Source organism: Artemia sp. Qi Xiang Cuo, chromosome 13 (genome assembly GCF_049724085.1).
Source record: "Artemia sp. Qi Xiang Cuo chromosome 13, ASM4972408v1, whole genome shotgun sequence".
Classification (NCBI taxonomy): Eukaryota; Metazoa; Arthropoda; class Branchiopoda; order Anostraca; family Artemiidae; genus Artemia; species Artemia sp. Qi Xiang Cuo.
Genome location: NC_142806.1, coordinates 24654287 through 24681365, shown reverse-complemented (window position 1 = coordinate 24681365; position 27079 = coordinate 24654287). Strand labels below are relative to the sequence as shown.

The following is a 27079-nucleotide window of genomic DNA, read 5'->3' as shown; positions in this document are numbered from 1 at the left end:
CCTAAAAAATTTTGCCCCCCCCCCCCTAGATTTAAAAAAAATACCTTTTCATTGAAGAATACCTTCTTTTTGTATTTACATTAAAAAAGTGAAAAAACGAAAGACATCATCTAGATATGAAAAAATTGAAATTGGCCCCCCGCGCCCCCCGAAAAAAACAAGAATTGGTGCCATTGATCAAATAATGATAATTTAAGTGATTTCTATGTATATTTTCTTTTCAGGCCCAATACAGCTTATATTCGTCTGCCAGAATAATTTATATATTTTTATATACCAAAATGCACTTTGAAAGCCAAAACTTATGGTGAATAACTCATCGTCAAAATTGTTATCAAAATGGTCAAGCACATGGCACATTTTGCCAGCTGGAAATCTAATTATCTTGGGTTTCACAATATAATTTGTGGTCTATTACACAATAGACCACAGTATAACCCACTTTGTTATTACACAATACACCACAACACACTGTAGACTGTATTATCTGTTGCTATGGCCCACAGGCTTTTTGCAATAAATATTATCTTATCCATCATATGTGGTCTATTATGTCTTTGATTTAAACTGCTATTGTAACCGGCTTTAATTTGCCTCATCTACATTAGAATTATGCTACCATCTAAAAAATCTGCTAAAGTGCATGCTTAAAAGTATTGAGATTTCTATTGCCAACAACAGAATTAATAAATGGATATCTTATTTTATTTTTTTTTTTTTCAAATCCTACATATTTAAGGCATTTGAATAATTTACTTTTCCATTGACGTTCACCACGCTTTGAATAAGTATAGTTTCCAGCATGTATGGTGTACACGGGAAACTATGAATTTATCTTCAAACTCCCACCATTCTTGATTCGGCTTTGGACGTACCCAATCCTAAAATACAAGAAATCGTCTACGATTACGTTTCCTGTTTGAAGCTAGATTCCCCTCCCTACAGTGGCGGTTCTTGCCTCTTTTGCGCCCGGGGAAAAACGTTAATTAGTGCCCCTACCCCCCTCCTGTCTCCCATAAAGTTTTCAGACCTAATTTTAACCAAATTGTGATTTGCTGACCAAATTATTATTTGATTATTTTAATTGTTATTATTTCATTATTTTTTAATTTATTTTATTAATTAATTAATAATTTATTAGTTATTTTAGTTTATTAACTACACCCTCTATTTTATTTTAATACAAATAAAATTTCGAATATTACAAAATGATTATAACCGCTAGACTATTTATTTGAAATTTTGCGCCAGGGGTAAGTACCCCTTCTGTCTCTTCTCTAAGATTGCCTCTGCCTTCCTAATAGATTTCTTAAAATTATAAGGCCTGTCTGTGTTCTTTTTTGACACATGCAGTATACTTGCAACTTCATTGACATTCACCTTCATGGCAATGTCACAAACGGTAGAATTGTGAAAAGAATTCCATTTTTTTTTTAAGAAAAATAAAACACAAAAATTAAAAACAAAAACAAAGTAAAAAACTGTTCAAGAGATAATTAATTTTCTTAATCTGAAAGTTTTGTCTTTATCCTCAACTGATAGCCAAAATTGGATTTCCATCTTAACACTCAATTTCCTCGGCCTGATTCATTTGAGTACAGACGTTTTCCTGGCTTGAACCAGAGGACATAAGAACGAGGTGAAGGGGGGCTGCAGTGACAACAGAGAAAAGCTTGCTGTAATGAAAATATATAAAAAAAAACCTATGACACTTTCAATCCATGCAAATGTGTGAAGAGTGAAGCGTCAGTAGATTAAAGTGGAGGTGGATCCTACGTAAAGGCATTGGTCTCAAGCAGCCTGATGACTCAGTGAGTTCTTAGTAGTAGTCATTGACGGATGGATAAATGAGTATATATTAGACTAAATAAAGAATAAAGAGATTTGCCTCAGAAAAAAATTGTTCCAGAGTCTAGGTCAAAGTCTTAACTGAAGTTCAATATAAATTAAAATATTCTTATGAAGTAGATGTAGATAGATAAATAGAAAAGGGGAGTAGATAGAATAAAAAAGGTTATATATATATAAAGTGATCTTCACTCAACAGTTCAAGACGTATTAACTATATTTATTGCAGTATAGTAACATATGGTAACAGTATAGTAACATATAGTGACATATGGTAACAACGAATGACCAAGTGGCCCTCCTTGGGATGAATCAATCAAAGAGTCATTGAACCTGCTCATGTCCACCCTCAAGAGACTATCCGCGCAAAATAAATATCTCTAATCTAGCATTTAATGGGCCTAATCGAATATAAGTTATAATTAGCTTGAGTTGCATTAAAATCAGTTTTTCATGACGATTAATTTCTGTTATTGTTATTGGCTATGAAACTGTGAGAACGAAGTCTAGTTTTAAAGCATGCTGAGCCAAGGCATTATAACTTTCGACCAATAAGAAATTGCGGTCTCTTTATTAGTGGTCCGGATTGGCCCAAATTGGAAATGCCGGATTGGCCTTAGCTAAGCAAATATAAGAACCAGGATTAAATAATCTCACCAATTAGAAAATAAATCCTTGATATTTCAGGTTCTAATTCATCTTGTCAGTAACTTCATATTAACTCCTGATGAAAGTGGTAAATAGATACAAGAGTATATTTTTCAACTTCTATTTGACAGTGTATATTTATTTTCAGGAAAGGACTAAAGAAATCAGGGTTTAAATACTTATACAATAAGTTCCTTTTTAGGACCCACCTGATCCCGTACCAACTCGTGAAATTCGTCTTATTGACTACGATCTTAAGTTGGAACAAATTTGGCTACATATTCTTCATTACTATAGCCTTCGCTTGGTTCAGAGAGTGTATCCAGGTTATGATGATGAAGTAAGATAAATTTAAAGTTAAGGAATGGTGATGGAATGTAGAATTTTGTACATGGAAGGAGTAAAAACTTGACGGTTTGGGATTTCTTGGAAAAGGTGAAGGTGTTATTGTTTACGCATTACTACTAACTACTACTAACAACTCACCGCAGCACCAAGCCGCCTGAGGCCAACTCAGCTACGCACGATCCTCCTCCACCCCAATCTATTCAGAGCCTCCCTTTTTACACCCGCCCACGAAGTTCCCATTTCCTTTAAATCTTTCTTTATGACGTCCTCCCACCCCAGACGGGGACGACCTGCTTTCCGTTTAGCCCTAGATGGTTGGCCAAAAAGAACAATCTTCGGCAATCTGTCATCCTTCATCCGCACGACGTGCCCTAACCACCTCAAACTTTCTTTCATTATAGCCCTAGAGAGTGGTATTGAACCACATTTTTCGTATAGCCTATTGTTTGAAATACGGTCAGTCAGCCGGGTACCCAGAACAATCCTTAAGCAATTTCTCTGGAAAACATCTAGCAAATCTTCATCCGCTTTTCGGAGCGTCTATGCTTCAGAGCCATATTTGACGACTGTCATCACTGTAGCTTCTAATATTCTAATCTTGGTTAGCAGACTTATCTTCCTATTCTTCCAGACTTTTTTTAGCTGTGAAAAAACACCCTGAGCCTTGGCTGTTCTATTTTTAACATCTTTACTCCTCCCCCATCGTTACTAATAATGCTACCAAGGTAAGTGAAGCTGCCCACCTGATCAATCTTTTCGTTACCCAACGTCACCTTTTCATCTTCACTTATTCCTAGCCTTAGTGACTTAGTCTTCCTAACATTAATTTTCAAACCAATACTAGCACCCTCAACTTGCAAAATCTCTAAAAGTTCATTCATTTTGCTCACACTTTCATCTAGGGTGCTTAAACCACCAGCATAATCTAAGTCCAGGAGACTTTTTCCTCCCCATTTGATTCTGTGGTGTCCCAATGCCTTTCCTGTGCTCCTTAAAACAAAGTCCGTCAAAATAATTCATATAAAGGGGGATAGAACACAACCCTGCTTAACTCCTGATTTAATACAAAACCAGCTGCTAACCTCATTTCCTACCTTAACCAATGCAGTGTTATTCTCGTACATAGCACTAGTCACTTTAATGTAATTGTCTGGTATACCATACAAGGATAAAACCGTTACTAAAGCTTTTCTATCAACAGAATTGAAAGCTTGCTCATAATCTATAAAACTAAGGATCAAATGTGTTCGACGGTTCGGGCACTTCTCAACCTTTTCTCCAAAGATAAAAATTTGGTCGACACTTCCACTCCTTGTTCAAAAACCACTCAGCTCTTCTCTCAAAAAGTTGTCTACGACCTCTCTCATTCTTAGAAGCATCATATTAATAAGTAATTTACTACCTACAGAGACCCGACTAATGCCTCGATAATTACCACACTCACTTTTATCACCTTTCTTATAAAGTGGCTTAATTAAGGTTTTTCTAAAATCGTAAGGTACTTCCCCTTTTTCAAAAATCATATTCATAATCTTTAATAACTTATTTCTAACCTCAGAGCCACCATATTTAAGAAACTCATGTACCACCCTATCAGCACCTGGAGCCTTATTATTCTTTAATCCTTGTAATACTGTTGCTAATTCCTCCTCATAAAACAAATCTCCCTTCACATCCAAGGTATCACAAACTTTTTCATTTTCCTCTATATTTTTTCCTGCAACTCTATCTCGGTTAAGCAAGTTCTCAAAATGTTCGGCCCATCTCTCTTTAGTTTTTTCCTTATCGCTAATTGCGACCCCATTCCCATCTTTAACTGGGACAAGTCCAGATCGACTACTCCCTCTCAATTTGTTAGCGTGCCAGTACAATATTTTACTATTATGCCGTCTAGCTTCAGCTTCCAGATCCTTGGCAATTTTATCCATGGCCTCCACTTCCCACCTTCTTACTTCATATTTTAATGCTTTCTCCACTCTCTTTACATTTCTTTTGTTTTCATACGATCTATCACTCAGATAATTCTTGTACAAGTCCTCTGTCCTTTCTATTAAACATAAAGCTTTTTCACTAATATTCTTAGCTGCAGTTCTAGCTTTCATCCCTAATACACTTTCAGCAACTTCTCAAATTATTTTTCTAAAATTTTTCCAACCATCTTCCACATTATCAAATTTTAAACTCTCAAGTTTAGTATTCAACTGTTCCTGGAAAGTTTCTCTCAAATTCTCATCCTGGAGTCTACCAGCATCATAACTTCCCGGGAGGTAGTTACCCTTCCGATATTTCAGCTTTAAACTAACCCTTGACACTACTAGATGGTGATCATTACTTTTAACATCAATAACAGCACTCCTATATCCCCTAGTGTCTTGTATTGATCCTGCCAGTCTTCGGTTTACTATAACATAATGAATAAGGTTTACTGTCTTACCATCACGTGAATACCTTGTTAACTTAGGGGTCATTTTATAACCAAACACCGTATTGGTTATAACTAGATTGTTATACCTACAGAATTGCAAAAGTCTGTATCCTTCACTGTTTTCTTTTCCTACACCAAATTTACCTAGGCTGGGATATCATCTATCCCTATTCCTACCAACCTGGGCATTAAAATCTCCCAGTAATAGCATCATATTTCTACCTGGGACCTTGTCTATTTGTTCCTGTAACTGTAAGTAAAATTCATCTGAGTCCCTAGTATCTCTGTCAGTTGGTTCTACAGGGGTGTATACTATCATAACTGATACCCTGAACTAACTCGTCATAAAATGATCAATTAGTATTCTATTATTAATACCTTCCAAGCCTAAACAAGACTTCACAGCTTCCTTATTCATCATGAGCCCTACTCCCTGTCTATGTACCCCATCCTTCCTGCCCATGGGCGCCCATAAGCTGAATTCCAGGGGGGGCAAACTTCGTCTAATTGCTACTTTTAATGCTATATAAAAGAAATCTCAGAAAAAAAATATAAAAATAAGGCAGTATCATTCAGCCAGGGGGGGGCAAGAGCCCCCCCGCCCCCCTATATGGGCGCCCATGTTCCTGCCTGAGTAAACAAATTCTATATCACCTAATTTCATGCTTCCTACCCCTGGGATATGAGTTTCTGAAACTCCTAATAAATCCAGTTCGAATCGTCTGAATTCGTCAGTCAAAATGTCGATACCAATGTCGCATTACCTTGTGCTTATCTAAGTTTGGCTGAGACAGTGGGTGCCTATTAACAAAAATGTAGAGAAGTAGGACAGAATTTATTTTTAAAATCTCATGAGAGAGTAATTTGTTGTTTTTTCTTTTTTTTGTTGTTATTTTTTTTTAATGAAACACCTAAAAAGAAAGGTATTTGCCAATGAAAATGCCAAAACAAAAGATTTCCAAAAATGTAGGTACGTAGAGTAGGAAAATTAGAGGGGTTCAATTGTCTTCCCCTCTATTGGTGCCCCTGGACTGAGATTAATACCAATAATTTATTTTGACCCACTAACATTATAATATGGCGTATTTCCATGAATGGAATAGTGACAATAAGTTGAATAAAGTCTAGCTAACGCCACCTTACGGGAATGTCGGCCACGATTTGGGATAATTTCAGCATAACCTGCTTCAAGTTTATTCTTAATGTCTAAAAGCGCACTAGAACAGATGCAGATACAGAGGAGTAAATACTAATCCCATGCCAACGCAGCGCATGGACTAGCTTTATCACATTGTGTAGTGTTACGGATAAATTCGACTCAAGTTATGAGCCACATGGCCCCTATAATAAGGTTAGGAGTGCTAGCCTGCCTAATAATCACGTCAGCATATCATGGAAAAGCCACGACGTCCATGGTGCTGTATGCAGGAATTCACCCAATAGTTTTAGAGGAGCAAGCAGTAAAAATTGGAATCAGAACACAGATTTCTCATCAATGGACTCAGAGACAGCAGATACAAAATAGTACAATCCAAATCCATGTAGACAACTGCATTTCATTACCATGTACGTGTCGCTAGCTGCCTATACCCAAGGATAATATTGTCCCATTGGTATAACCTGAAAGATAACTTCATATTGCCATAAAGGATAAAAGTAAAGCGAGCTTCACCGTTGCGATGCTTCACCAAAATAATCTGTTATAAAGATGAATTATGAACTGACAGGAAATCAAAGACTAGATTAGTGATATACCACAATGTTCCTGGTTTGAAAAAAGAGAACACAAATTATTACCCTGGATAGACTAATCTACTGTGGTCTTCCCTGCTGAAATGTTAACCCATTAAATTCTTCTACCGAAGATGTCTCATTTTGACATAAGGGGAAATGTACTCTCTTGGTTTCAGTCTTATTTGAATGATAGTTTAATTTCTGTTGATCCACTTTCCCGTTCACCCTCATAAGTGAATTTTGGCGTCCTCCAGGGATCATTTTTAGGGCCTGTGCTATTTTTGAGTTATTTAAATGATCTTTCTTATGTAGTAAAAAATCAGAACAGGCAGCTAAGAAACTGATGTAACTGTTATGCTTTGAAGCGTTGCGATTGCTATTAAGCATTATAAAGACAAGCATACAATGGAGATCGACTGATCTGGTCTTCAAAACACACTGGAATCACAGGTAGTGAATTGGCAAATAAAGCAGTCAAGGCTGGGGTATCACTGAGATGCTAGGGAACTGAACCTTTTATTTCTATGTCTCAAAGAGGTACTTACGTGTTATAGCGACCACGCCAAAGAAGTAAAGTTAGGTTAATCCTAATGAAATATACCAAATATGTTGAAAATATAATACTTTGGCATCAAAATTATGGAAAATACAACAGAGAATTATGGAAACCAGGCCGCCTGAACTTATTATATTAAATACCTCACCTAACCACCTCTATATATTAAATATTTAATTAAAATATACCTGCATAGTTAACCGTTTATCTCGTTCAGGCTTAGCTGATTATCTCCAAGTCGGCATAGAAGACGGGCTTCATTAGAGTTCAAGAACAAAGTGTGGTCGCTATAACACGTAAGTGCTCTCAAAGATTCTGGAAAGTGGCAATAAGGTGACAGAGCTATGAAAGGGTGGAGTAAAATTGGCATGAGAAGGAAACAAAAGGAAGGATTCCGAAGTTTATTCGCATATTGACTTGACATCTCTTAGGGCGTAATAGTTCTGAAATACAAATGGCTACTGAACCATTACAGGTGTTGGGAATTCTTAGAATCATCTCATCCGAATATGTAGTACCACTTCACGAATTTGGCAAAAATTTGATATGAACGTGGACATCTAACAAAAGACATCAGCCTGGGATTAGATGCCAGCTATAGACACTTCATAAATTTAATTTTTAGCTGGATGGTACAATAAGGAAGTAGATGTCCGGCAGCTTGGAAAACATATAGTAAGGACAGGGAAATTAAATATTTGTCACATCTCTTCACCACTAATTAGGTTTTTTAGGTCTGGAGGCAATGTGCCTTTACACCTGAGCCTCAACTCTACTTGTAAAACCCATAGTAATAGTAACACAACTTTAAATTATTTAAAGCTGGTGAAATATTGATTAGGCCTATTAAATTTTAATTAATGCTTAAAAGAAGTATAAAATCTAGTTTATTGCTTATAGTTGAACAATTACTCAAATTCAACTTCTTAAGAAACTATTCTAACCCTAAAAATCAACTCATATTCAACGCATAAACATTAATTTCGCATCCTTTAAAAAACAGTTTACCTAATAAAGTCTTGTTTTATTATAGCCACCAAGAACGCAGTCTAACTTTGTGGTTCGTTACAAGCCAGATGAACAACCTGCATTGCGACCTCATCATGACACTTCAACATACACTCTGAACGTTGCTTTAAACAGACCTGGAATTGATTATGAGGTATTAACTTTAGCATTGTTTGTATGAAGAGCTGACAAGCATAAAATTAAAATAATCAGTAGAAAAAATATCAACACATAGATTCAAAGAATGCATATATATATATATATATATATATATATATATATATATATATATATATATATATATATATATATATATATATATATATATATATATATATATATATATATATATATATATATATATATATATATATATATATTTAAAACATGAAAAAAAACAAGTCTTTCAACTAAATCTTCTAGCCTGCCCATGAACTTGCAAAGGCAAGTTGTCCTAGGGGCGTGCTAGGAATAGAAAAAAAGAGAAAATTTTAGTACTAATTTATAACACAAATTAAGTATACCAGAAATAAGATAAGATAAGATAAGATAAGGGTTTATTCCAAAAACAACACAACGCAAAAGAACAAATGACCTTCCATAAGCTAACGCTTGTTCAGAAGTAATTACCCTCTTAAAATTAACACTTATAATAACATAATAAAGAGAAAGAAGAGAAAAAAAGAGAAAAAGAAGCAAGAAAGAAAAAAAGAAGATGCTGATAATATAAAAAAGTAGGGTACCAGATAAATATAGTAAGTTTATTAGTACTGTGTACTAGAATGATATTGCTGCGGTCAAGGAGGTAGATGAGGTTAGTCTTGTATCAGGAGTTAAGCAGGATTGCGTTTAATATTCGTCATATTCGTTGTTATTATTTTGTCAAAAATCAAATACTCGAGAAATTTGTTCTTAAGTAGTACCAGTTTAAACTTGTTTGTACCCTGTGGTTTCGAAAAATAGCCCAGAAAAAAGAGGAAAAACATTAGTCAACTACTCTAGGGCATTACTTCTAAATAGTAAAAATAATCACCTACCTGGGGTTTATCTTTTGCTTCCGTCTTGGTTTTAAAAAGGATCTAAAAAAAAAATTGGTCAAGGAGGTAGATGAGGTTAGTATTGAATTAGGAGTTAAGCAGGGTTGCGTTTTATCCTCATTTATGCGGATCATTTTGATGGAATGTGTCCTAGGGAGCACAGTAAAGCTTTGGGAAAGCATGAAATCACATGGGAAAGTAAAATTCCCCTAGATTTGGATTATGATAACGATTGGAGCGTTCTAGTTGAAAATGTTATAAAAATGAACTTTTTTGGAGGTTTTGAGAGTCCAGGATGCAAGATATGGTTTGGAAATTTATTTTAAGAAGACTAATTCGCTTGCACTGGGAATAACTGAGGGTAAAGAGATGATGGGTAACGAAAATATCGATCTATGTGGATAGCTTCACTTAAATGAGTAATACTATTAGTAAAGACGATGAATGAGAATAGCCAAGACCCATTGTGTTTTTTGCACATGAAAATGTTTGGAAGAATAATTTGTGAATCAAGATCCGGATATTGTAAGCCACAGTTATGGCAGTGGTCAATTATGGCTCTGAAACGTAGCGCTTGAAAAGAAGGAGGTTTTGTTAAATATTTCCCAGATGAATTGTCTACGGATTGTTTTGGATACCTGCCTGAGTTATCGTATTTCAAGCAGTATGCTGTGCAAAAAGTGTGATTCTATCCTGCTTTTAGGGCTATCATGAGAGAAAGATTGAGATAGCTTGGACACGTTCTGTGGATGAAGGAGGGCAGATTACTAAAGGTCGTCCTGTTTTCGCTAACCGAAAAGTAGGTTGTCCCCGAATGGTGAAGAAAGTGTTTGTAAGAAATTATTTTAAGAAAATTGAGTCTTCTTGTGAGGGTGTAGAGAGGGAAGCCTTTAATAGACTGTTATGGAGGAGGAGCGTACACCCTGTGTTGGCTGCGGGTGGCCTGGTGCTACAGTAAATTTTCAGTTGTAGCAATCGAAATAGTTTATAATTATAAATAAATTGGAGAGTTTCGAAAATTGACAAACAATAAGCCAAGTGTATTAAGATTTTCAAACTCCTCACAGATACCGTTTTTCCCAAAAGGCACCTGTAAAAATGTGTACGCGTAGAAAAATTCACGCATAAAGTAGTATCGTCGCTCTTAGTAAAATCTGCGTTCTTAGCAATTTTTTTGTTGCAAAAACACGTTTTCAACATTGACTAAAAAGTAGAAAATAGTTTCTTTCCAGAAAAACTTAGAATATAGTGCAAACGAGAGGTGTGAAACGAATAAGGCTGTAAATGCGTTCTCCCTAGTGGGGTGATGACCCCGGAAGCAAATATAGCCCTTAGCCAAAGGGAATGGGAAGCTTATATGAGTTGCACCCTTGTTGATTTAAGATGGAGAGACGGGAATTGAAACTACTTTTGCCACCGACATCGTAGTTTCTCATAACTTCATTGACAAATTTTACAATTAATGCCATGCTCAATGAATTAAACAGCACACAATTCCAACTATGATAGTGGGGGTATTCCTGGTTTCAAACCCTAGTACCTTTACTTTAACTACAGAAGTTACTTGAAGTTGATATTCATCAATAACGGTTTTGAAGAAACTATGGACTTGTCTGGCTTGTAAGGGCATAGTCTTCAAATTTATTCATCACTATGTCATTATAATTTACTCTAATTGCATTGTTTTTAATATATTTCCAAATGAGTAATTGCAATCATGATAATGAAACACAATTACTTTACTAAAGATGCTCGTTAACTATCTTTAGTAAAAGTTACTAAGAAAGTAAATTTAAAGTTACTTTTCCTTCCAACTACCCCAACAACGTCACCTGGAACAAAAAAGTTACTTTTTGTTGAATCTGGAATGCAGCTAATACTGCATTTCTTTTGGTATATAACAGCGTTTTTACAAAATAAAAACCTGGCTGGAGTTTAGTTAAGAAAACAAATGTTGCACCCTAGCTCAAAGAGTATGGGTAACTTATAAGAGTGGAAACTGGCACTTGTATATATAAAAAATCTATCAGCGCCATCTAGCGTTTGGTAATACATGGTAATTTTTCAAACTCTGCAGTCTTTTTTTTTTGTCAGGAAATGAGACCAGTACTTATTATTACCCTAATTTTACCAATTAAACTAAATAAATTAATTATTCTCATTATTATTCTGGAAAAAATGTCAAGTGTCACTGAACGCTATCGGGCGCTGATAGTTTTTTTTTATCCACACTAGCACCAGTTCCCACTCTTATAAGTTACACATACTCTTTGCCCAAGCTACTACGCCTATTAAAGTTAGTGCTTTTCAACATTTTTGTTTGTAGGGTGGTGGAGCACGTTTTCTTCGATACAACTGTAGTGTTACAAAATCTAGACCTGGCTGGACTTTAATTCACCCTGGAAAACTGACACACTACCATGAAGGACTGCCGACAACAAAGGGAACCCGATATATTTTAGTTTCCTTTGTAGATCCTTGAAGTTGAACTCTTTTATTTTATTTTAAATTTAACGAATTTTTTCTCTTTCATTTTATTTTATCCAAGTGAGAGCTTAGCTTTATGAATTTTTTCTTTCATCAAGCTACTTATTTCATAATTGTATTCTTGTCACTATTTATGGTAATTGATTTTTGCGTCTACTTAGGGAATAATGTTTTAAATGTTTTTTTTAAAGAAAAGTATTGTGCCTTTTGTTTATTCGTATTTATTGCTAGATTGTATTTTCAATACATTTTTCTTATCTAAAAGTTATTATCTTATTCTTGACTCGCTAGCTGATAGGATAACAGCTATGATGGCTTTAGTCAAAGGAAGAAGCTTTCCTCATTTTATTTAAATTATGACTTGTTTTTTTTAGATGGTTACACTGTCTAATCTACACAATATTAAAATTTTAAACTACAGTAAAACTACTAATTAGATTAAATAATCTTTAGTTTGATATTTATTAATAACTAAGTACCTAAAACCTCTTTTATTTTTTTAATACAAAAATGTATTAGTTCGTATTTTTTATTTTCTGTTTGTTCATTCTTTAAATTTCACGACTTGTAATACATTTTTCTTAGGAAGTTACGCAGTGTCCAATCTGGGCTAAATATTGGTAATTGTATATTTCTTGTCTTTAATTTCTGTTTGTTTTGGGTTTCATTTATTTATTGATTCTGGTTTGTGGTAGTTGTACGCTTGGTAGATTATTTGATTCTATTTTTGTTCATTTTCGGTTTAATGGAGTTCTTTACTTTTTTTGAAAAACTTATTTTGTGCAAAAAGTTTTTTTGATTAATTAAACTAATAAACCAAATGTTATATCTATCTCTAACTTTGTTTTGTTAGATTTTAATAAATTATCGTAGATAGAATTTAGCCCAAATTCACCTGTGTCCCGATTCAAAGCAATGTTCTTGAATAAGATTTTCTTTATTTCAAGAGTTTCACGAAAATTTTGCTTTAAACCCGGATTCCTAGAAATCAAAGAGACATTATCGACCAATATAAAATGGTCTGGAAAATTGAAAATATGTTCTGGAAGGGCTGAAGTAAAATTTTCAGACTTTGAATTTCGCTTTAAAGCCGAATAAATAGAATCTTTATGCTGTAGCAATCTCATTTCGAAATTCTTTTTAGTACGTCCCACATATGAGCTTCCGCAAGTACATGGGATCTGATAGACCCCACTTTGTTGCCCCAATGAAGTTAGATCCTTCCCAGTATTTTGAAACCTACCCAAAATATTATTACTCTTTAAAGCTACCTTTAGACCATTACTCTGCAAATTCCTTTTGAGCTTTTCAGTTAGCCCGGGTACATATGGTAAGGAACAAAAAACATCCTTCTCCCGAGTTGTTTCCAAGACTTCCTTAGAAACCTTTTTCTTCTCTTTGAAAAAGTCTGGTTAATTAATCACTCTGGATACATGTTGCTTATTAGTATTTTTCTTAGAAAAGACAACTCCTCAAAAAATTTGGGGAGCAAATACTAAATGTCCGGCCAGTTAAAGAAAGGGTCAAGTCAATATTGTTATTTATCGGTTTTCTATAAATTTTGAAATCCAGACCATTTTCATTTTTTAAAAGAAGAACATCAAGAAAAGGAAATCAAGAAATTATTTAAATTAATACAAATATATGACACCGTTATTAAACCAAGGAGGGCTGGCAACCCCTTGACCCCCCCCCCTTATGGGTACCCATGTTTCCACTTGAGACAAGGCACCCAAAACGTCTTTTTTTTAGTTCAAATTGGAGTTTTCTGTGGCTTAAGTTTATAGGAAGGACGTATTTGTGAGCAACATTTTTTATGTAAGTCAATCCTAATTTGTCTAAGATGCAGGCGATACCAAAACACCTAATAGCAATGCGCCCGTACCGATGCGCGTGATATCGATACGTCCGATACTAATACAGTGTACAGCCCTTTCCTCACGGACTTTGGAGGGTCATATCATCACTAAAACCATAGATGTTGGACATTTGACCCTTATGTTGAACAAAATGGCAATCTCGAAATTTTGATTGGATGACTTTGGGGGAAGAGGGCTAGTTGCCCTCCAATATTTTGGTCACTTAAAAAGGGCACTTACAAATTTAATTCCATTTCGAATGAGCTATTACATATCTCTCTATGATGGTTTAGCCAATCCCTAGCCCTGCTAGAAAAAAAAATAAGAAAAAAAGTAGGCAGTTCAGTGCTACCGATGCAAAAAAGCGATTTTCTTTGTTGTTCAAGGAGGAGGACTGTAATTTCTCTGTAAAATGTATTCAACCATGCTGATTCAAACGGTACGCTTTTAATTTTGATCTGACGCCATTCTTGAGGGGTCTCAGGCTTTTTTCGAAATCACCATAAATTTCTTTTCGCAATAAGCTTTTACTTTAAAGAAAAACCGATATAATAGTCACCATTCCTGAATTAGTGTCAGATGGCAATTTTTTCACTTGGTAACTTTTTTGTAAACGCGGTTTTTAACTTTTGGCTACTATGGGCTGTGGTTCACTCTTTACCTGGGTGCCCATAAGAGGGGGAGGGGCAAGGGGGAACCAGCCCCCTGGCTGAATGACGATGTCATATATTTGTGTTAATTTAAAAAACTTTTTCCACAGAATAAGTTTTCAAAGAAAAGTAAAGAGCTCTATTAAGCCAAAAATGGGCAGAAATAGTCAAATAATCTTCCAATCGTAAAACCAACACAAATCACTATCAACAACTAAATGAAACTCATAACGAATACAAATTATAATAAATAGCCGAGTCAAACTCAAAACGAGCAAAAGTTAACGTTATTAGGGCTGACATACCCTATGCCTTCTCAAGACCAGAACATAGCAGATGCTTTACTGAAAAAAGACAAAAAAAAGACCGAGGATTGTCAGTTTGATATACATATAACCTCAAAACGAACAGAAATTAACTTTACTAGGGCTGAAAACCCCCATGCCTTTTCAAAATCACAATATAACTTAGGCTTTACTGAAAAAAAAAAAAAACAAATGACCATGGATTGTCAGTTTAATACACCTATACTGGTATTTATTCCTTAAAATTAAAAAAAGGGTAAAAAGAGTGAGTGAAAAAATTTTTTTTTTACTTATATATGTAAAAAAAGCGAAAACATTTAAACATATTTTGTTTTCAGTGGAGCACAAATTATTTTCTGGTCTTGAGAAGGCATGGGGGTTATCAGCTCTACTAATGCTAATTTTATTTATTTCGAGTTTGACTTGGCTATTTACTCTAATTTCTGTCCATTTTGAGTTTCATTTATTTACCGATTGTGATTTGTGGTAGTTTCACGCTTGGATGATTACTTGAGTTCATTTCTGCCCATTTCGGCTTAATTGAGCTCTTTCCTTTTCTTTGAAAAACTTGTTTTGTGGAAAAAGCTTTTTAGATTAATTTCGGTTCATTTTTTATTGACAAAGTCATTTCCATGAAAAAAATTATATTTCATATCTTTTTGGTTTGTTTTTTCTATTAGAATCCTTAATTTGGCTTGCTATTTGTATGTTGGGAGAAACTTTTTCAACAATTTTTAATCCTGACACAAATAGTATTTTTTAATTTTATTTTATACCTCCTCAAGTTGACCAGAAAAAATAAAGCTTAATATTATTCCCAAAAGGTTCTATCAATGCTCTTTTATAACCTAGATACACTTACAATCTATTTATTTATTTAAAATGTAACAGCAGAAGTAGTAATAGTAGTAGCCTCGAAAGCTTCAACTTAATACCCCCAGTCGTGCTCGATATATTGTTGAAGTGTCTTATTGATAACCCCAAACACAATGCCTTTTGATTTAGTTTTAAAGTAGCATTTAGTTATTCTTAAGTCAGCGTATTTGGAGAGCTTGAAGGACGATAGACTTTATTCATGGTCAAATCAAGTCAAGAAAATAATGGACTTTCGTGGCCTTTTGGTGATGTGGAATGAAGGAAAGGGTGAAACCGTGTCATTATGAAAGGAAGTCCAGCAAACCCTAAATGACCGAGAAATCCAAGAGTGGCAAGCTCATAAGGACCGATCTATGTCTTTGAGGTTTTACTCCCAAGCGAAAGACTGTTGGGGGGAGGAGATTTATTTTAAATTTGGGTTGAATAAAGAGGATTTGAAGAATTGGATAGTTTGGTAATGCTGGTAAGAGGGGATAGTTTGGATTTGGGTGTGAAAAGGAAATTTTTGGGAAAGTTTAGGCTTGCGGCTGGCCCTTATTTTTGCCCAATGTGTGGACGTGTAAATGAGAACTTATTACATTTTGTATCCGAGTGTGAAGAGCTGTCTGAGTTGCGGACAGGGGCGTCACGTATGGGATGGAGGGGGGGACGCCCCCCCCCAATATTTTCGGTGACTCGGTAAAAATAAATGAGTCGGTAAAGCCGCGGCGCAACGCGCTGCGGTTTTACGGACTAAATTTTTGAAATGAATAAATGAGATGAATGAAGTTACTGAAAGAAGATGAAAACGCAGGCGTGACATCCATTGTAATCTAGATCCTCCCCAAGTCTCGAAAACCTCGGTGTCAGTCGGTAAATGAGACGATTTTACCGACTAAATTTTTATATTTGATTGAAAGCGGCCGCTATCTCGACCTCATTCGGTAATTGGAGCGGCAAAATCGACGGAAAACAATGGATGACTCAATGAAAATTTATTCGGTAGCAACTTGTTGAGAACTTCCGGCTTGTTAATCATCGGGGTTCAGTTCAGTTTCACGATTGATTTCAATTGCAAAGAACATATTAACAATAAAAAAAATGTGTCAAGTCTAAGGACAAATCGGGTGAAAATAAAGTGCTTGGCGTGTAAGAATATTTTCGATAAGGATTACCGTAAGCCTCATAACGCCAGTTTTCATAAAAATGAACCTGAGCCGAAATGGATCCTAGCGACCGAGGAGGTATTGACTAACCCATTTACTGCATCAGCTCCTAAGGAAATGAAATTGGCAGTTCATTCCAACGGAGGAAAAGGTAAGACATAGCCTATACAATTAAATTGTTCACTATGAATCGACCAGTGGGTAGGCTGTGCATATAGCCTACACGATTCCACTTGACTAGCTTAGTGATTTAAATTAAAAGGTTAATGCCGGACAGATGCGTAATTTGATATAGGACAGGGGGCGCAACTGCCCCTCCTCCGACCCCAGTCCCCTCCCCCCCAGCCTGATGCCCCCCCCCAGCTGGAATTTTGCGTCTTCGAAACTCTCGTCGAAACTAAGATAGGCCTACAGAATTCAAGCATCCACAGAAATAGATCGGTTTTCTTTAGCATACCTTTGCCTTTATGATAAGATTGGAAGACGAGAGCCTATTTAAATAGAGTGCAGTCGGCATGTTTATGATTTTCGAAGCATATTTTGTTGTCCACTCCCAAAGGAAAAGGGCTAGTGACAGCCTTGGCCAGGGGCGTTTCTAAGAGGGAGACTCCCCCCTAAAGGTCATGAGCAAGGACGTTTGTCGGGCGAAGCCTGGCAAAAGTCACTTTTTTTGCCGTGACAAAGCCTCTAAAAGGGTTATCGTCGGGCGAAGCCCAACAAAATTTACTTATTCATCTCCGCGAAGTCAAAAGAAACCAGTGCATCCCCTAGTAAAGGACTTGAGTAGAGTAGTAGGTACCATTTTGCGTACGCCCCTAGGAATTTCTATACTATTTGTGTACGCCTTTACACCTTTTCAAAAAGAGTGAGTATCCTCTTACATGGCCTTATAATTCTATGACTGCTATAGGAAATATCATGTTATTTTATGGGACCTCTACACGTGATTAAACACGTTATGAAACTATGTGCTATTTGCTTATGTCCCGTTGGTACCATTCCAAACGAGCGGGGATTCCCCACCTGTTCCTAAACATTGCAAAAAAGATAGCAGTATGAACAGTACAAGAAATGGGACAAGAAAACCCATGCATCTAGACACGTGCATTTTAAAAGTTGGCTCGTCACAAAGTGGTCATGCATGTTATGAAACTAAAGTCATGGTTTTATTGTGCAAGAAATTCCATATTTTTTTTTAAAGCTGGTATGGTATAAAGTAGTCAGACATGTTTTGGGGAGTATGCACGAAATTATGTAACTCAACCAGAGTGGTTTTTCGAGGTAACATCCGTTTGTCCTTGAAATTCCGTATAAAATGTTCATGCATTAGAATTTAGTTTTCATTATGTTTTAACATTTCGTATAGTACACTGAAAATTTTGAAACAATGGATATTTCTATTTTCAATGTGAGTATAGTTTACTGAATTTCTTAATTTATTTCCAGATAAATGGTATTTTACCAGTAAATTAAAATTTCAGGGGGACTTAGCCCCCTCCCCTCCAAGAATACAAACCCTAAAATATGACGAGTATACTCACTAGAAAAGGCAAAGCACGCTTTTTCTATTATGTAAAACCAAAACCCCTCCCCCAGTGTTTTGTTAGGAGCATAATTCTGTAGTTTTACATATCTCGTTCAAAAATGTCCTTTTCCCATTGTGCATCTAAAATATGCTGTCTTTTTCCTGTTTGAATAAAACCATCCATGTTTATAATCCTGTTACCAAGAGGGGAAGATTTCAAAACAACATTGGCATGCGTCTTATCGGAGTTAAGATAACAAAGGATGGAAATGCGCGATTCAAGACTCGTTGACATGAGTTTCTTTTTTTTGGCCAAATTAGACGACATGTATTTGATGAAAGCAAAAGAGTTTAACAGATGATTAAGAGGCTTTTATAAAAATATTAGACAGGGAAGGGGGCAATGTATCAATTCTAACACGTTCATTGTATGGTGAAAAAACAAACTATTTCTTCGAATGAAAAGTAAAGGGGGGAGGAGGGGGGATGTCTTTGTGCAGACACGTATATCCTTTGACAAGAAAACTAATGTGGTCATTCTGACACACACCACTGAAGTTTAGTGTGTGGTTAGCTTTTAATATGGTTGACTATTTTTTAGATCTATATTTTAAATCATTGTATTGGATTTGATGCAGTGGGAGGGGAGGGAGAGAGGGATTCTTTGTGCAAAATAATTTTTTCTTCTGTAAAAAAGGGAATCGTTTTTTTTTTCATACTAAATTTTTTCTTATTTTTAAGGAAGAGGATTCCTAAAATTAACCCCCTCCAGAAAAGATACCAAGACGGAATGCTTCCACATCGACGCAAGCTACACGGCCATCCATTACAAGTTCTCTGGAGCAGCCAAGACTTCTCATGCCAGTGCCAGCTCTGCACAGACCACTATGCAACCTGGTAGAAAATTAGAGAGGGAATGGATGCTTTTTCGTAATGCATCGGTCTTGTCTGCTCAAGATCGGGAGGAGGCCACCCTTCATGCTTTACCAGGGACTTCAGATGTACAAGTGCAGTCTGAATTTGTAAATGTACGTATTTTAGCTCTAACTTATACGTGATTATTTACTTAAGAAATGCTAGGAGGAATTGGGTTTTGTTGGATGATATGGAAAAATGGTATGTGTTAAATATTCGGGAAACATACGACTAGAAAAGCGCTTCACTACAGATAAGGCTATTGTGTTTTTTTCTGAACTTTCTGAGGGAGGAGGGGGTAAATTTTTAGTTTTAAAAATTAATTTACGACTAGAAAAATGCTTCACTACAGATAAGGCTATTGTGTTTTTTTCTGGACTTTCTGAGGGAGGAGGGGGGTAACTTTTTAGTTTTAAAAATTAGTTTACGACTAGAAAAATGCTTCACTACAGATAAGGCTATTGTGTTAATTTTCTGAACTTTCTTAGGGAGGAGGGGGTAACTTTTTAGTTTTATAAATTAGTGTAAGACTAGAAAAATGCTTTACTACATATAAGGCTATTGTGTTTTTTTCTGAACTTTCTCAGGGAGGAGGGGGAAACATTATAGTTTTATAAATTAGTTTAAGAATAGAGAAATGAGTAACTGAAGATACGGCTATTGTGTTTTTTTCTACCCTTTCTGAGGGAGGAGGGGGTAAATTTTTAGTTTTAAAAATTATTGTATGAGTTGAAAAATGACTCCTCACAGAGGCGGCTATTGTGTTTTTTTTCTGCAATTTATGAGAGAGGAGGGGGGTAAATTTTTAGTTTTAAAAATTATTTAACGACTATAAAAATGCTTCACTATAGATAAGGCTTTCGTGTTTTTTTCTGAACTTTCTGAGGGAGGAGGGGGTATCTTTTTAGTTTTAAAAATTAGTTTACGAGAAGAAAAATGCTTTACTACAGATAAGGCTATTGTGTTTTTTTCTGAGCTTTCTGAGGGAGGAGGGGGTAACTTTTTATTTTTAAAAATTATTTTACTACTAGAAAAATGCTTCATTATAGGTAAGGCTATTGTGTTTTTTTTTTCTGAACTTTCCGAGGGAGGAGGGGGTAACTTTTTAGTTTTAAAAAATTAGTTTACGACTAGAAAAATGCTTCACTACAGATAAGGCTATTGTGTTTTTTTTCTGAACTTTCTGAGGGAGGAGCGGGGTAACTTTTTAGTTTTAAAAATTAGTTTACGACTAGAAAAATGCTTCATTATAGATAGGGCTATTGTGTTTTTTTCTGAACTTTCTGAGGGAGGAGGGGGTAACTTTTTAGTTTAAAAAATTAGTTCAGGACTAGAAAAATGCTTAACTACAGATAAGGCTATTGTGTTTTCTTCTGAACTTTCTGAGCGAGGAGGGGGTATCTTTTTAGTTTTAAAAATAAGTTTACGACTAAAAAAATTCTCTACTATAGATAAGACTATTGTGTTTTTTTTCTGAACTTTCTGAGGGAGGAAGGGGTAATTTTTTAGTTTAAAAAATTAGTTTACGACTAGAAAAATGCTTCACTATAGATAAGGCTATTGTGTTTTTTTCTGAACTTTCTGAGCGAGGAGGGGGTAACTTTTTAGTTTTAAAAATTAGTTTACGACTAGAAAAATGCTTCACTACAGATAAGTCTATTGTGTTTTTCTGAACTTTCTGAGGGAGGGGGGTAGAGGCAAGTATTTAGTTTAAATAATTCTAGGAGGAATTGAGTTTTGAGGATGGGGTGAAAAAATGAACAAGTTTTTTTTAACTTTATAAAATAATCGTTATTTCACATAGAAAAAAAACTTTTTTTTATAGGTTAATGAATTAGCCTTCTCGCCATTTTTCCAACACTGTAAAAGTGTGTGTGTGTGTGTGTGTGTGTGTGTGTGCATGTTTGTGTGTGTGTGTGTTTGTGTGTGTGCATGTGTGTGTGTGTGTGCATGTGTGTGCGCATGTGCATGTGTGCTATTAGCAAAATTTGTTATTTATTATGCATTTGTTTGATAAATTCGAATCCAATTAAGAAAAAATATAGTGTGCTATAATTGTGATAAAACTTTCGTCAAAGAAAAAAAAAACTTAATCCATTCGTTTTCTAGTTTCAGGGGGAAGCTGTGAAAACTTCTGCCTTCCCTGGCCCGGGACTTACAAGTATCATGGGTAATTGCCCCCTCTTGCCGGATGATGTTAGTGAAGGTATGTCATTTAATACCCCTCTGGATTTACAATTTACAACTGAAGAAATGGACAGCCTTATGCAAATTGTTGGACCTAATGTTCCCGGGGACATTTTTGACGACGACTTTACTATTAGTGAATCAGATCCTGTACAAATAGCTGCAGGACATGAAAATAGTGGTATATCCCCAGAATTACGTAAATTTTATTTGTTAGAGTCTGCTCTAAGTCACTTACAAACATATAGGGTAGATTTTAACCCTCCCGAGGAAAACGCGGTTGACGGGGGCATTATTTTAACTAACCCTGTGAATGTTCTTCATAGCTACATCGACAGAATTTGAGCACAAATCGAGATTCACATTCAGAAATGGGGGGGTCAAGGGGGGGGGGTTAAAGCGTCGGTAAATCAAAAAGTTTATTTACAAAAGGGGACATCTGGGAATATTTTTTATTTTCATTTCTCAACTGGCAATCAAAATTTTTACCCTGTTCTAAATGAATTTGAGGACTTTTCAACTGGGTAAACAAATTAATATCAACTTTGGACACGTTTAACGAGAGGGGAAGTGTGTCCACCATTCATAGAACACATGGATCTGAATCTCAGTAGATTAAAAAAAACTTTATTTTAAGGGGAGGGCGGGGTAAAAGAATAAATTGCCTCCCTGATTTGTCGGCTACAAGAGGAGTTCAGGGTTTCAGTTTTGACACAAGGCTGCAATGCTTTAAATACACATTTTTAGCAGCAGCCCATAAAACATTTAAAAAATATTCAACAATGAAAAATCTACACAGCCTTGCTCGTAACGGTGGAGAAAATTTCCCTACAGTAAATTTTGATTGTTTAGAGGGGAAGTATCCGGTGTCCCTGAAAGAAATAGCTATATTTGAAAAAGCAAATTAAAATCTTGGGTTGGGGTGGTTTTTCTCCAGTATGACACAGAATTTGTAAAGGGGGGGGGGAAAGAAACCAAATAAAAAAGGAATTTTATATTCAGTGAGGACACCGATGGTAGATAATGTTAAAAATTGGGTTTGGGTTATTTATGAGCCCCCCAGAGATGTAAATTCCTATGATCATTTTTTCCACGTTACGGCAATAAGTCGACTGTTATCCCAAGGCGTTCGGAAAGAGGAACGTCACTATTGCCCCATGTGCCTTTCCCCATTTCGAAATGAACAAACATTCTCGGATCACATGAGACATTGCAAACTTCATGGCAATCAAAGAATTGAAATGCCGGCAGAAGGCAAAGATTCTTTAGAATTTAAAATTCCCAAAATTCCCTGCTACAAGTTGATAAAGTATGTTTGGACTGTGAATCAAGACTGGTGGAGCTATCAGACCCATCAAGGCCAAATGTAGTCAAGGAACACGAATTAGTTGCGTGTTCCTATGCATATGCCCGTCATAATGCTGACAATAAAATGGAGCTGGAAGTTTTTTTTGGCTATTGATGTGCAAGAATGGAAATGTTGGTATCATCGGTAAAAACAGTAAATAACGTAAAATCACGTTTGTGCCCAACTAAATGCACAATGTCATCGTCACATAAGGAAAAATTGACACTAGAAAGGGAGACGTATTTCTGGATAGTTATAAATACTCTTGCTCCAAAAGACGCTGTCCAGGATCTTAATCACCTTATTTACCCCAATTCAACGGGAAAAAGTAATTTTCGGGGGTGGGCTCACAATTCATGTAATTTAAAAATTAAACAGCAACTCTTTCTTCCGGTTTTCATACATAATTCTAACTACGATCTGAAGTATGTGCTACCAGCAATGGCACATCTTCAAAGAAATGGAACAGTGGATGATGCATGGGTATTAGACAGCTTTTCCTACAAAATTATTCCTAAATCATCGGAAAAGTTGCTTGTTTTGGAATTTATGTGGAAATTTGTTGAAGACGACGTTGAGTACACGAAGAAAATTCGCTTTTTAGATTCCCACAGTGTTTTTCCTAAATCATTGAGCGAATTAATTCAAGTGCAGAAAAACGATGATGGCTGCAACGCTTTCCCCCTTCTCAAGCAACAGTTTCCAAATGATTTGTATGACTTGTTGACGGTCAAGGGCATATATCCTTATGATTATTATTGTTCCATGTCGAGATTCACCGAGGAAACTATTCCCTCGATTGAATCGTTTTACGACAGTCTACACGATCGTAGGTGCACCGCCAATGAATACAGTTTTGCTAAAAAAGTGTGGGCAGAGGGAGGGTGTAAAAATGGGTTTGACAACTGCAAGCTGTATTTGTCGAGTGATGTGTTAACTTTGTTCGACATTATATGTAAAAATACGAACAAAATCTATGGGGAATTTAATCTTGATCTGGGGTATTATTTTTCATCTCCTCATCTGGTGATGGACCTCATCCTAAAAATTAGCGGGGAAAAAATTGGGCTAATCACTGATATTGATCAGCACCTGTTCATTGAAAGGTCAATGAAGGGTGGATATGTTTTTCACGGGGATTGAATCTTGGAAACTGCTCCAACTGGAGAGAAGACGGGGACAAAATCGGATGCGGTTTTCCTTGATATGAATTCTCTCTACCCCTCGGCCATGTCCCAATATGCGCTACCTTGCGGTGACTAAAAATGGCTCATTGACCCTCAAGCTCCCCATTTCCCCAACATTGACAGTGTTGAGGAGAATGGACCGGTTGGATGGTTTTTTGAAATTGATGGGGAGATACCAGTCGAGCTTCACGATTCAGTAAAGTATTTTGTTTTCCCGTGCATCAATAGACCTGTGACTAAGGACTCTTTGAGCCCTCGCAATAGGCGTTTAGTCGAGGTGGATGGATTGCATTAGTCACCTTCAAAGCAAAAACTTATTGCTGACCTTCTGCCGAAAAAAAATATTGTTGTACATCATGTGGCTTTAAAATGGAACGGTTTCAACGTCATAGAGGTTCATAGAGCGCTCCAGTTTAGTCAAAAACCCTATCTGAAAACGTTTGTTGACACTTTTGTCAAGAAACGTTCTGAAACACAAACGAAAGCCGAAAAAGAAATTTATAAGCTCATTTTGCATTCGGCTCTCGGTAAAATTTGTGAGAGTGTTCGCAATAGGAATGATCATGAATGTTCCTTCATGATCATTGGCCCGGACATGGTACTATTGAATAGGAAAAAAAGACGCATTGTCCTGAATAAAAATATTGCTGCAGGCAGTGCGATCTTGGAGATCTCTAAAAAGCTCATGTTGGAATTCTACTACAGTGTGGCTAGGGTACAGTGACCCGAAAAGGGGCAAGTAGAGATCTACTACGGGGACATGGATTCTCTACTGTTAAAAGTAAAAACCCCAAATCTAATTGATGATTTGGCACACGGTGAAATTATCAGCTCACGGATGGACTACACCAATTGGAGTGGTCTTTACCCAGAGCTAGTGAAACGTCGGGCGCCAAATCAGCTTTTATTTTTTAAATCAGAAACGGGAAGCGACATGATTTCTCAAGGTATGTTTGTAAGTCCGAAGGTGTACTTTATACAGACACACGACGAAGAAATCAAGAAACGTTGCAAAGGAGTGCCCACGTTCTATGTGGATAAGAATTTCGACATAGACATCTATAGGAATTGTATTGTTCAAAATAAAATTCCACGAGCCAAATTGCTGGCAATTCGTTCCCTCAACTACAGGAACTTTACTGTAAATATAGAAAAAATTGCCATGAGTACCATTTCCGACAAGGTCTATGTTTGTCAAGACGGTGTGACTACCCTCCCCCTTGGGCACTATTTAACTTCAGACCGGGCCGAATGTTTTATCCATAGGGAAAGTCTCGGTTTGAATAAAGTCCAATAAATTTTTCCCAAAACCTTTGAGGGGGGCCTCGCGGCCTTTGGGGGGGGGGGGTGTGGCTCGCTGCCCGGGGAGGGGGTTGCCGCCAGTGGGGGGTGCACCGCCAGCCACTCCCAAAGTTATCTTTTTTTTTACTTAGAGCAGATTTTTGTGCTTTTGTAAATATACATGTTGCATTTAAATTAAAAAGTGATATTATTTCAAGTGCTTTATTCTAATAAATGTTGTATTTTTCTATAAATAAATAAACAAAAAAAGTTTATTTATTTAAGTATTTTTTCTCTGTGCCTATGTAAATGTTGTATTTTTCATTATAAATAAATTGAAAAAAAAGTGTATTTTGTCATGTTTAATGTGTTTTTTTTAATGTAGTATTTTTTAAGAATTGTTACTTTTTTATGCATATAATAAAAGAAAATATGATTCTTTATTCGTCTTCTTCTTCTTATTATTGTTGAACGTAGTAGAGAAATTATTTAGTCATTAGACAGCTATAGTCTACAGTTAGTTGTCTAGGTGAACTGTTGAAGGGAACATGTTTAAATTTAAAACACCATTCAGATCATTTCTGTGTGGGCCCTCAATGTCGGGCAAAAGAACACTCTTAACTAAAATAATTAAAAATTGCGATAAAAGGTTTGTGGAAAAGCCGAAAAAAATCTACTATTGTTACAGTATTTGGCAGGAGTCATACGATAAAATAAAAGCAATTGCCACGATGGGATTGGTGCAGATACAATTCATACAGGGACTTGATGTTTTCAGCATTATTGAACCAAACTCTTGGCTGATAATTGACGATCTAGCTGAATCTATTGAACAATGGTCCCAGGAAATGCCACAACTGTTCACTGTTCGCTCCCATCATGAACAGATTTCCGTTACTCTGGTTCTACACAATCTCTTTCATCAGAGCAAATGTATGCGAACACTTGCATTGAACTGCACCTACTATATCATCTACAGAGTTGTTCGTGATTCCAGCTCCCTAATAACTCTCAATAAACAAATCTATCCAGGTACCCCCAAATTTCTGCTCTCAGCATACAATCAGGAAACTAATAAACCCCACGGTTATATCCTATTGGATCTTAATAAAAATACACGTGAGGATCTGCGTGTAGTCACATATATTTTTGACAATGAAATTACAGTATATCTCCCCGTGAACACTAAAATGACCTATTAGTCGCTATCATGACACAGAAGAAACTACATGAAAATAGACATCTGTTTTCAGTTCTAAGCACTTCAAAACCCCTGCTTAGGAAAGCCATGCTCAAACATGGTATTGACAATGATTAAAGGGTAATGTTCAACTGCCAGAAGTAGTTAAGCAACAGGCAAAGCAACATCGTTCTATTGTACGTACATTGGCCTCTAAAAACAAAGGAAAGAATTTTAAAAGGAAACGACTTCTTCAGGCGGGCGGTAGCTTTTTCACACTTTTACTGCCAATAATTGCAGGACTTGTAAACAGTTTTCTCTAGATGGCAAAACCCTATAAATTGACTCCAATAGAACTCGCTCTCTGACCCATGGAACACTTTGAGAACAATCTGAGTAAATTCCTTGACAATGAGAATATTGAGGATGACAAAAACTGCTTTTACTTCAAGATGCACTTAGCCGAGTGGACAAACATAAGGCCTATCGGTCGAAGCCCACTGCTGGTATTGATCACAAAAAAGAACCAT

The 27079-nt window shown here is 36.1% G+C and overlaps 2 protein-coding genes across 3 annotated transcripts in view; one reads left to right on the top strand and one right to left on the bottom strand.

Moving 5' to 3' along the window:
* The window catches only part of Plod (procollagen lysyl hydroxylase), a 264942-nt gene extending 252587 nt beyond the window's left edge, over window positions 1-12355 (top strand). The window contains exons 14-16 of one of the 2 annotated variants that reach the window (XM_089098841.1): window positions 2699-2836; window positions 8593-8721; window positions 11931-12355. In XM_089098841.1, the coding sequence (XP_088954967.1) occupies window positions 2699-2836; window positions 8593-8721; window positions 11931-12086 (423 nt within the window). In that variant the 3' untranslated portion in view covers window positions 12087-12355. The remainder of the gene's footprint in view (window positions 1-2698; window positions 2837-8592; window positions 8722-11930) is intronic. The other variant, XM_089098842.1, reaches the window with a different exon arrangement.
* Window positions 12356-19209: 6854 nt separating this feature from the next.
* LOC148945107 (procollagen-lysine,2-oxoglutarate 5-dioxygenase 1-like) overlaps window positions 19210-27079 on the bottom strand; it is a 23661-nt gene continuing 15791 nt past the window's right edge. The window contains exon 5 of the mRNA XM_089098944.1: window positions 19210-19345. Coding sequence (XP_088955070.1) covers window positions 19210-19345 — 136 coding nt within the window. The remainder of the gene's footprint in view (window positions 19346-27079) is intronic.